At 47.1% G+C, this 12083-nt stretch overlaps 1 protein-coding gene across 2 annotated transcripts in view; it reads left to right on the top strand.

Annotated features, from left to right (window-relative positions):
- IGDCC4 (immunoglobulin superfamily DCC subclass member 4) overlaps positions 1–10369 on the top strand; it is an 88975-nt gene extending 78606 nt beyond the window's left edge. The window contains exons 20-22 of one of the 2 annotated variants that reach the window (XM_027688343.1): positions 2413–2419; positions 3632–3796; positions 5397–10369. In XM_027688343.1, coding sequence (XP_027544144.1) covers positions 2413–2419; positions 3632–3796; positions 5397–5918 — 694 coding nt within the window. In that variant the 3' untranslated portion in view covers positions 5919–10369. The remainder of the gene's footprint in view (positions 1–2412; positions 2420–3631; positions 3797–5396) is intronic. The other variant, XM_027688342.1, reaches the window with a different exon arrangement.
- The last annotated feature ends 1714 nt before the right edge of the window (positions 10370–12083 follow it).

Here is a 12083-nt window from a genome sequence, read left to right as displayed (position 1 = left end):
ATAAAATGGCTCCACTCCAGACAGCTCTGTCACTGCTGCTTGTGGGCCAAGCAATTTAGGGGGTGGGGGAGAATGTTAAAAAGCATCTGCTTTCCGTGGAAGACTTCAGCTTTTCATTGAGTGAAGCCAAACCCAAGCGTTTTGGCTTGGAAGTGTTTGCTGTTGTGCTTCTTGCAAGCTGGAACCTTCCTTGCTTGCTGCCCTGCTCCTTCCCTGAGGGCCTCCTTCCCGCAGGACTGTGTTTCCCATGAAGCATCCCTGGGACTCGGAGAGCAAAAGCTGTAACACATCAGGGAACTTGGATCTACCCGGGTTGTTTGTCATTTTCGTGTTGAAATTTTTGTGCGTGGAAAAGAAGTCCCAGTGTTTTCTGAGAAGTCTCAGATGAGAGCTGTGATCCTGGTGACAGCGAGCAGAGACTTTCCTTTATCTGCTAGGGAAGAGGTCTGTGTTCTGTTGCATCCCAGCTGTGGGCAGGGATGTTGGTATGTTTGCGTGACATGGAGCTTTCCCGCTCCCACCGGCTGTTCAGCAATCCCTTCCCTCTGCTATGACACTCTCAAAAGCTGAGCACATCTGAAATGCCCCCAGCCTTGTTTTGCACAGGACTTCAAGCTCCTTTAAATAACCATCCTCATAAAACAGGGGAGGTTTGAAGTTGAACTTTTCCTACGTGTTCATTCTCAGCTCATATATTTGCATGAAATCATGACTTGTCACTGAGAAGGTAACACGATCTAGGCATGTTTTTACCAGCCAGAGTTTCTATAAAAAGGCTAAAATGAGAAGGCTTGTTTGCTTTGATAAGGATTTAGCTGTAATGGGAATGCCTTTTATTGGAAGATGGTTTTATTAGTTTTCATTCTTGTGTTTGCAGTGAACTGACAAAGGGATTTTTCCCTTGTTAAATTAGTGTTAGACTGACACTCCTTGCTCTTTGCCTTCGTTACTCTGTTGTAAAAACCAAGAGAACATTTCCTTCCATCAGCCACTCACTAGCCTCCCTCAAGTAAAGAAATCAGTATCATTTATTACACCAAAAAATGCTACTTAAAAAAGCAGCAAAGCTTTCAGGCACTCAAGATTTGTTCAGGTCTGTGATGAAAACAGACCTACAGTTAATTGCCGCTGCCCAACCTTAGAGCCTAAGCCCCAAGAGGGATTTGTTTTTTGCCTTTTTTTTCCCCTCTCAAACATAATGTGCTCGAACAACATGTGGGACACAGGCCATGTTGTGTGGCTGATGGTTTTTTCTGTTTGTTGAAAGTTGCAAACTGGTACAAAACAAGTTTGTTCTTCGTTGCAGCCAATTTCAGCCAGAGCTGAACAGGCTGTTCCCAGAGTCATCAAAACCTATGTAAACATGGCAGATTGACATTTCCGCTAACAGATGGTCCATGGGGGATTGCAGTAGAGCTGCCTGTTTCTTTCCACGTTTTTTGGTATTCACAAGATGCCTGCAAGAAGGTTTTCGAGTTTGCTCTGTGTGTGTGTCTGCGCACGATGCTCATAACTCTCTGATGGCAAATATGCATGCAGGCATCTCTAACAGGACACACATTTGGTGCATGTGTGCAGATTTGTGTAGGTTCGGCGCTGAAATCTCCAGGCAGTATTTGCTCAGTAACGTATGTTCCTTGGAAGAGGCACAGAAGCCATCAGTCAGGGATGGAGCTGCAGAAAGCCTTTCAGATGGCAGCAGAAGCAAATTGAACACGCTCCTTGAGCACTCGCATGTGGAGATATTCCTTATTGTGAGCTCTCTGTGATCGCTTGGTTGATTTCTCGCTATTAAAGCGTAGTTTAATGATTGTCCACTTAGAAAGGGAGCAATTAGGGAATGCTTTTGGCTCAGAATATATTGTTGAGGATTGCAGAGAGAGAAATGGCAAAGACACTGCCTCAAGCATCCACGTCTAAATTAGCAAATGCTTGATAGCCACTGCGCTGGGCTTGGACGTCACTGTTCTGCAGGGTGCTGGCATATCACTACTTGTCTGCTAAAAATTACATCCAGAGGCAGCAGCAAAGCTGCTGTGACTTGGGAGTGGTGCTGGGATGTAACGCAGCTCTGCCTCCCCCAAGGTGTTGAGCCCCTTGGGTGCCTGGGTGAGGGTGGACAGAGGGCTCACACACGAGCACTTCAGTGTCCTCTGGCCAGCCCTGACAGCACAAGGTAGCATTTGCTTCTTGCTAAATAGCTGACTTAGGAATGCCTGGCTCACACACAACATCTGGTCGTGTATTTCTACCTAATTTCCAGCCAGATGGACCGAGGCACAAGGAGGTCAAATGACTCACACAAGGTCAGGCTGATGTCAGAAATCTCCTCGCTGTCTCGGCTGGACTCACGCTACGTTGGCGGTTGTTGGGACAGATTTGGCCTAAGGAGCAGCCACATGTGCAGAGCAGGAACCTGGTCTTCTCCTGCTGACAGTGAGCGATAGGTGGTCAGTGGGTTTGAAGAGATGTGCTGTACATCTTCCCCCTGCACAGCCATCGTGCTCACACCACCAGTATTCCATGTGCATGTGCACACTCGCTGTTGTCAGGGCAGGATTTTCTCCTCTTCATCCCTGCATCGACCTCTTTTCTACCCAGGCAATGTGTAACATCTGTGGAACAAGGCCAGAGATAATAGGCCTGTGTGGTCCCTAAATCTGTGTGTGTGTGTGTGTATGTATGTGTAGTAGCAAGGCTGAGCTCAGGTACATGCAGGACAGCCCAATAAAATCAAAAGCTGGAAAGAAAATACTGTTCTGCCTGTGAACTAATAGTCTGAGCTGTTAAATAACTTCAGCTCTTAAAGACACACATTTCCCATACACAGAGGTGTGCATTCAACAGTTTATTGCAAGGGGAAGCTGAGAGAACCCAGAACAAATTGTGTTCAGCCCATATAATTTAATTAGATCTACAAACAAGGTAACACTGGTTGCCCAGGGGACTTAAAGCTGAGCTAAGAATTGCTTGGTGGTCTGTTGCAAAAAAAAAAAAAAATTAAATGAAATAAGGCCCCCAGTTTTGTGCCTCTGTGTTGATGGGTAATGTCAGAGTGTTCATCCAAGCCCTGGCTTGGAGAAGGAATTCTGTGCAGAGTACTATTGTCTCCAGCTCTTACTGGAGCACACAGGCCAGTGCCCACAGGTGAGGGTCCTTCTTGCTGGTGCCAAAGCAAATGCTGTGATTGTTCAGCTCCAGATTTCCCCATCCCTGTCCCTTCCCAGCTCTGCTGTATTTCTCAGTGGGCTCATTCTGCTCTGGGCTGTTTGTAGTTCTGCAGGGAGCTGATTTCAGGGGACCTCTAAATGATGTCTGTGCCATGATATACCTGTTGGTCTTGCAATTTAAGAGTCAGTGGAAAGACCCTTTTACAACCATCTGGCATCTTTTATCCCTGTACTCTGCATCAGCCCACGTACCAGCAATAAAGCCACTTCTAAGGCAGCGACTGTGTGAGTCCACTGCAGAGCATTTTCATTTTGATGCCATCACAAGTGTCCTCCACATTTATTGTATTTTCCCAACCTACACTTTCCTTTTTCAAGCTGCTTCTCACGTCTCTTGTAAGAGGCTAAGAATCCGTGTCTGTGATAATTGGATCTTTTCTCCTCCCACTTTTCTCCTGCAGTCTTCATGGAACAAATCAGCCACCCAGCCCTGGACAAACAGCATTGCCAGATACGGGGACACCATCACCAAGGAGCCCCTCTCTGCTGTGAACGGGTCACTCAAGCTCCCCTCCAGCACAGGGCAGAAGCTTCTGTTACAAGCTCTGGTTTATGATGCTGTGATGGTGGGTGTTTAAATTATTGACTTATGTATTCTGATGTGGGTTTTCCATTTATGTTCCCCATCTCCCTTTCTCCTTTTTGCAGCCCCTTTTTGTGGGCTTGTTCTTCTGGTGACAGTCAGGTGGGCTCAGAAGCTCAGTTGTCAGCGGGGCTGTGGCATTCCTGGTCACTGAGGACCTGGATCCAGGCACCAGCAGTCTGCTTGGAGTCTTTGCTGTGGCCATGCAGCACTCAGCCCCTTGAATGACTTAGGAGCTGCAGAGCTCAGCACAGTCATTAAGATCTACAGTCTGATGGAGGGATTGCATTTTTGGCTGTAAAAGGAGTCAAAGATCAAGGGTTGATTTAAACTCCCTTCTCCAGATAGGGCAGAGCAATTTCCACTGCACTTGTGTTCTTTATGCGGGTGCACAGACTGGGAGGAAATCCTATTTCTGATATTGCTTCACTGGAATAAACATGCACTCCCGTGTTTGGGAGAGTTTGTGCAAGGATTGGGATGTCTGTGCCACAGTCTCAACAAAGCAAGCTGGCACCTGCTCAGGCTGACTCTGTACCAGAAGATTTCTTTGGTTATTGTTTTAAAAAGTTTGTCCTCCACCCCCTGCAACTACTTCTAAGTAACCCACCTATGTTTCCTTCCTAGACAGTGGTGTGAAAATCAATTATACACAGGATGTAATTAACATTGTGGATAGAGTTAAGACAATGTTTTACAGCCCAATTACAGGGCACTGTTTACAGCACAGCTTACCCAGCAGAGTTTGTCAACAAAAGGAGAAAAGTGTTAAAATATGTAAATGATGCTCAAAGTTGGCTTCAACAGAAAGAGCAAATTACACGTGGGATATCACTTCCATACCCTGAATTGTCTTCTTGCTGCTACATCACACTCTGCCCAGAATCCGAGCGTTGATTGCCTAGAGAGCTCTTTGTGAGTTTCCACAATAATTTGTCTGTTAAATTATTGAGTGATAATCTCGTGGAATGACCTGCTTGTCAGCCAGATTTGTGGAGATCTGTAGCCTGAGCTCTGCTTAAAACACTGCAGAGCAGAACTTACTGTTTTCTTTCTGAATTCAAGTGCTTGAATTTACACAGACTTTTGCAGGCTGTGACCAGGGCTCTAAGGAACACACACTTTGTGATATGTAGCCAAAATTAAAGCAGGAAATTGAAGGGAGCCCCGGTATCTCTCTCCGAAGCTGGTTTCCTAGAGTGCTGCCCATTCAGCCTTTTGAAATCTGGCCCTTAATATGGAAACAGACTGGTGAGTTTTGAAAATTGTAGGACAGAGACTTGGAGGAATGGTTGCTCCAGCCTGCCAAGAAACTGTGGGCAAATCACTTTGCTCCCTTGGGACTTGCTTTCTCAAGTGTAAAATAGGAATAATGATCCTGAGGTGATTTGAGATGTTTCTTAAGACTTCAGCTCTGAGAAGCACATCAAGATAATGTTTAATAGAGGCGTGTGTACATCCCATTGCACTCTGTGGGATTAAAAAGAAATACATTTCAGTGCTTGGTTGGGTTACAGCCTCAATTATCAGACTCTCACTTACTTTACCTTCTTTTTTTTTATTTCCCCCCTGTTTAATAACAGCATGAAACAAAGAAAAGCCACCCACCAGCCAACCTCCACCAAGTGGAAGCAGAGGTCATTGTCCATTCTGATTTTTCAGCCTCTGACAGAGACTATGACTCCCAGCTGCACACCCTGGAGAGTGAAGAGACAGAAATCGAGGACCAGGAGCCTGCAGAGCTCCCCTCAGGAGAGCTGGCTCTTCCTGGCTCTCCCAGCTCCCAGCAGGACACAGGCAAAGTGTTGGTGGACTGCACAGGGAATTTGGAGGCTCAGGCCCAGGCTGACACAAAGACTAACAAACCAGAGGCTGTTTGCATCCCTGGGCTCACCAATGGCTTCCACAGCCATGGAGAAAGTCTGGATTCAGTGGAGAGTGGAGACTCGGACTCCATCCAGGAAGGCGGGCGGGATGTGCAGCCAGTCAAGGGCCAGTTGCTTTCCACGGCCCCGGAGGAGGCCCCGCTCTGCAGTAACTCTGGTTTAACCAGTCCATCCTCAGCATCTGAGAACATGGCACGTGTCCACAGCCACACAGAGTGACCTGACCCGGTGCTGATCACGGCAGAGCTGTGAGGTGCTGCCTGCCCTCGGCTCATGGAGCCCAGCAGGAGCTGAGCGGGCACAGCATCTCCCAGAGCGGGGCTCGGACCCCTCAGCTGGGCACACGCCTGCAGGAAACCAGGAGGTACCTTGGGCAGGGCCGTCTCCTTCCCGCTGAAGCTGGTGAGTAGCTGGGTGTTGGTGAGAGCAGGATCGAGCCATCTGCCAAAGCTTGATGCAGAGAACCACGATGGAACGGAGCCTTTCTGCGCTAGACTGGGGCTGTCACTTCTCTGGAGTCCTCCAGGCGACTGGCAAGACGTCGTGTAATGCTGGGAAGTGGCAGAGCACACTGAGTGATCCTCCTCAACTGCCTCTGCACCGGGAGCGCCTTGGCACTGCCAACTGTGCCTGGATGGATCCTGTCACGGGAGTCCCGGGAGGGGGTGGAAGCCGATGGAAACAAATGCAGTGAGCTGCAACCACCAGCCTTTTCTGCCCTCCCGTGGTTAGAAGGATTCCCAGGCTCTCTGTAACTTCTACTAGCAGGCTGATGTAGTGGCCTTTTATTACACACTCTACGAGTGCCTCTAACAACTTGTACTATATAGAACCTTGTGCAGCGTCTGGGTCATTTCACCAGCCTGGACTTTGTTTTATGTAGGTTCTTGTACCTAATATTTTAGGTACACATCTGTCCTTTTAATGTACAACATGTATTTTTATTTCCTTGGAACATCTTTATATTATTTAATTTTATAAAGTGGAATAGTGTGTGGTATAGAGTAGCATTTTTACTACTTCTCTCTTTCTTTATTTTTTCCTCCCTAACAACACAACTACCTCATGTCTGTTGGAGAAAAAAAAAGAAAGCAGTAAGATCTACTCTTTTGTTATAGTCCATTATAGGTTTTAACTTATTCTTATACTGCCTTTTTCTAAAGAATATGTTTGCACTGGTTGTTGACTCTTTTTTAACACATAGTGCTGCAGATCTGATGTGTCTCTTGCTTTGTTTCTTTGACACCTTCCCTACAGCCTGAGAGTTGGGTTGTGTCTCTCTGTAGGACTGTGTTTTGCAGAAACTGCCAAAGGAGACTGCTCCAGCTGGGGGGATGTCGATCCATCTCTCATTAAAGAGCTTATACTAACGAAGAGAAAGAAGAACCAACAATTGCAAAAGTAACTTGCGATCTTGGGGACATCTATTTCATTTTTTGTGTGTGCCCAAGAGGAGACATCTCAGATGGTTTTGATTTCCAGAAAGCAGGACTCAGCCTTCTGTAAGCAGTGGACTAGCTGAAGGCTTTGGATGAACAAGTGAAATTTTCCAGTCACTTCTGAGAGTCCTGGCCAAAGTGCTTTTGGGTGGATCTTTTTTTTGAAGAGCAGAGCACTACCAGAGCTTTAAAATGAAAATCAAATCTTTGGTCTCATACCAGTCAGTCTGGTTTGAAAATCATCCGGTGACTGCTGATGATGCTGTTTGCTTACTGCTGACACATCTCTCAGCCTGGCCCTGCTTGGAGTGGACTTTTCTCCACCTTTTCTTTAGCCCTGCTCCAGGCTGCAGAGTTTGACTGCAAATGGTACCCATTGGACCAGCTCCGCAGGCGTAACAAGCATTGGTAACTCTGGTCATGAGTGTTTGGTAAATGTTTTGCCTTCCTGGAGGATTCAGAGATCTGGCCATTTGTTTATTTAAAAAATGAAGGAAAATATGCCCATCTCCCTAATTTCTTTTTGGAATTCCCCCAAAGCTCTGTGGGGGAGCCGTGTGCTGACCTGAGATCCTGTAGAAGACTTCAGGATTTGTTTTTTGTGGTGAAATCTGGATGGAGGTACCACTGCTTGCAGCAAGGAGAACCTCACTCTGCCAGCACCCTGTCCCTGCATCTGTTGTGAGGAGCCATGTCACAGTGTGCCCTGTGTGGAGCTGAGCTGGACCAGCCCATGTCCCTGCAATCCATCACACCCTGTTAGCTCCAGCTCTTCAGCAGAGGAGAACCTCCAAGCCTCCATGTACCCTGTTGGGAAGGATATTGGAGCTTCCACCTCTCCCCAGCCTGCAGCCCGTCCTCCCAGCACCACACACTGTTCTGGTAACTGGCTGGATTTCCAGTCGTTGCGCTCACTCTGTTTGCTCAGGTGCTGCTTGGTGTCTTGAGGAGTCTCAGAAATACTGTTCCATTCTCTGAAGAGCCATAACTCTGGAATGCTGTGGGACAGAGACTGGAAATTGGTGCCAGCGAGCTTGTGAGGCAGGAGTTAGTGTGCTACCAGAGCAAGGAGCTAGAAAGGCAGAGGATAATAACCCCCAGACCCCACTGCCACAAGACTTTGAAACTCATGACTCAGCAGGGTACAGCTAAGGCAGTGCAGTGTTATTGCAGGCAAATAGGGGCAATTCACATTCTGTGGGAGTGGAGGCAGAGGCACAAACCCTCCAGCTGGGCAGTGTTGGGCTGCAGAGGGTGGGGGGATGTTCTGCAGGTGGGCCTCAGTTCCCAGTTATTTCCATGGAACAGTCCTTGCCCTTCCCTAGTGACAGGACAGGCCCTGCACAAGCCATGTTGCCACTGCTGGGGTGCAGAAAGGGAGGAGGACACTTCTGCAAAATGCTCACTCTAGGGGAACCACTCCAGGGGAGCCCTTGGTTACTTCCTTTCACCTCCCAAACCAGTTCCTGTGCCCTCACACACGTCAGTGTGCTGAAGGACCGCTCCTGCTGAGCATCCTGGCCATCAGAGGGCAGTGCCAGGAGCAGTTTGGCCAGCAGCAGGTATGACCAGAGCACCAGAGTTCTCCTCCCAGCTCCCTGTCAGGACACAGTACCTGGGGCAGGTCATGGACCAGCCCTGAGCTTTCCATCCACAGGATGGAAGGGGATGGAGGCTTAGTCCATGGTGGCTGATATAGAAATGTGCCACAGTTTTCAGGGAGCTCCCTTGTACATGCACCCTCTGCTTTGTCTGTACTGACTTTAGCAATCCCACAGCCATGAGCTGAGCTGTGTGAAAGCTGTCCCTGCCTGCCACTGAAGGCAGGCACCATTCCCCTGGATCACCTTGGGCCAACCACCAAACCACCACAGTACTTATGTGCCCCGAGTACTTATCTTTGGGGGAGATGCAGGAGAGCACAAACAATTTTGCTTACACATCCCAAAAATACTTTCTCTCCTCATGCTGAGGCTTGTTCTGGTCTCATTACACCTCACCAAATTGTACCAGGATGCGAGACTGGCAGTGTTTGGACGTCCAAGAACTGTGGTGGCCTTGGGCTCATACGCCAAACCTCAGCTACAGAAATCCAGGCCGTTCCCCTGGAGCCAGGAGATCACCCCTGGCCGACAGCAGCAGAGCTGTCCCTGGACCAACGCTTGTCCACACAGAGTGCTGAGTGTCCGTGTCCAACTCAGCTGTGCTCCAGGTCTCTCTTGCCTGGAACACACGGGGACCTTTCAGCCCCAGCTAGAAATGAATTGAAGAAGACACATAATACACACTTGATGTGTAAAGCTGAAACAACCAGTGCATATATTTTTTTATCATGGAATAAGTAGCTTTCTTGCAGATTTCTCACAGGCACACAAACTGTTGATACCTTTAATTACCCATCATGCTTAATATCTGTTCCTGCACACCAGGCTCCTTTCTCCCTTTTCTTCCTTTCAGTAACACTAAAGATTATTGCTGTTCAACTTTTTTGCTGGTGTATATTGTTTTACATTGTTAAAATGTCAGGTTTGTCTCACTGGCATAATTTTGTAGTATTAATGTTACTGTTTGGCTACACAACTGTATATTCCCCATGCTGCTGTGAGAGTCACAATTCTCAACCTTTCATTTCTTTTCATTCCTTGTTACGTGAAAAACACGACTCAGAAAACCCTCTATCAGCTTTTTGTTGATTTGATTTCTTACTTAACAGACAGCAAAGTTCTGGTTTAAATAGTTCAAATGAGATAACTTATAATTTAGGGTTTGAGAATCTTTTTACATTACTAGCTAACAGTCCTGAGATCAGCCCATGAAATATGCTGTGTAAGAAAACAACCATTTTACTAGAGCACTGTATATGTTTTTGGTCTCATTAGTAATAGATGTTTTGAAGGGATCATTGTGTCTTTTCTAATCAATACTTTTGTTAGAAAAGTGGTGTTTAGTCCAGCAGAAATCTGCCATCTATTTCTGTTATTCTATTCCCTTGCTTGTATTTTCAAGTTAAATTTCATTTAATTTTCTGCACAGTGCATAAGGATGTGTAACCAGAACTTGATCTTGTTTGAAGGTTGTGTCTGTGTTTGATTCCATGCTGTACTTTATTATAACTTTCTTTCTTCAGAGACTGTTCTTACTCCACAAATACTCTTTAGTGTTAAAGTGTAAGAAGACATTGTCCTTATATTCCTTAACTAATGGGTTATTAATAAAATGTTTTAAAAAAAAGAGTGGAATTTGTCTCACGATTCAGTCTGTTACAGCTGTGCAAGGCTGTACCTTGCTGGGGGAAGCAGTGGTGGGAGCAGGTCCAGGATTCACACTCAGTTCAGTGCCTGAGCTCATCACCATGAAGGTTGGGAATGTGGGATGATAGTGGATGCCTGGTTTCTTAGGGATTCTTCTGGAATTCCAGACAGGGGCAGAATTTGAGTTCATTAGGCATTTCTGGATGCTTGCTCATTTCTCAGTTTTGAACCAATTCCTATAAGGAAAAAGAGAAATTATTTGTCCAGTTTCATGCTTCATCTTGCTGGGGAATTTCTTAATGGGAAAAATAAGCAGAGGCATCTCGCAAATGAGTGGTGAGACTTCTCTTGGATGGCACACTGGGCTGAATGCTCAGTGCCTTCTGTCCGGGGAGATGGGCAAGAGGATATCTGGCAGTGCCCGAGGACATGCTGTTAACCTCCTGTGCATCTCCCTTCCTTCCTGGGATGCATTCCCTACTTCGGTAGATAGTTTCCATTATTACTTTACGCTGCCAGGACTACAGAGCCATAAAATCTCATTTTATCTGCATTACAGAGGTAATAAATCTGCGCTTAGCACAGCGTTCTCTGATAGTGGTTAAAGGGAACTCTGTCAGATGGCGTAACTCTGATGAGTCTTTCTCCTAATGACAGGTAACCCCAGAAACAAGCAAGGAAGCACCTTGGGGGGGTGGTGATGGGCAACTCAACAGGATCCTCAATAGACACACAGAAAACAGTTTCTGCTGGGGAATACAGCTTCCAGAAGCAGGTCCCGGGGTTGTCCCACCACTGCTGGCACAGCTCTCGGCTCAGTGCCTTGAGGTGGGTGCCACGATTTTGGCTCCCGCTCCCTATTGCTCACTGACCACAAAACAGATGCTAAAACCCCATGTGTACGTATGTAAGTGAAAAGCTCCCAGGCTGTTTGCAGGCAGGGAAACCACAATTACACATAGAATAATAAATGGAGTGAATTCAGACAAGTTAATCTCCCACTTCATCCACTGAAACTACTAATGGTGTCTTGGGGACCTCAGTTTGCAGTTAATTGGCGTAAATCAGGAGCACAACTGGAGCTGATGGAAATTTGCTGTGCAGAGAGTGAGGTGTGAGTGATGCCCTCTGAGGGCAGCTCTCTTGGAGGATAACCTCGTGGAGAGGGAGGACAGATGCGTGGGCAGACCCTGTGCCACAGTGCAGGAGGGAGGACAGAGGAACAGACCCTAGGACTGCTCTGCAGGGTAGGGTTTGGAGCCTCAGTTCAGGCTGGACACTGTCACTTCTATAACCCTGCTGCTTTTCCAAAGGCTCCGATTTCTGCTTGCAGTGTGATAAGCAAATTCCTGCCTCCAATACAAAGCAACTTTTCTAAGCCCTCATGGTTACAGAGCATAGAAAAATGAGTGCCCTGAATTCCTGCTCTCAGTTGGCTGCAAAAGCCCCAAACCTGCCTTTTTCCTAAAAAATCTCACGTTTTTTCACACGAGTCCTGTTGTTTGGCAGGACTGCCCACTCTTCCAATTTCTGAATGTGCCACCAGCACTGTCACCAGTGTCATTTGCAGATGCAGGGCTGAACTTGGTGATGCCCTAAACAAGTACCTACCTCCCCCAGCTGGGTCCTGCCAGTGCGCACGGCAGCAAAAGCACCCAAAATCTGTGGTTTCTGGGGAAAACAGCTCTGTGAAG

Source organism: Neopelma chrysocephalum, unplaced genomic scaffold (genome assembly GCF_003984885.1).
Source record: "Neopelma chrysocephalum unplaced genomic scaffold, ASM398488v2 Primary Assembly neopelma1_75, whole genome shotgun sequence".
Taxonomy (NCBI): Eukaryota; Metazoa; Chordata; class Aves; order Passeriformes; family Pipridae; genus Neopelma; species Neopelma chrysocephalum.
Note: the sequence above shows the minus strand (reverse complement) of the source record. Positions and strands in the feature narration are given on the sequence as shown.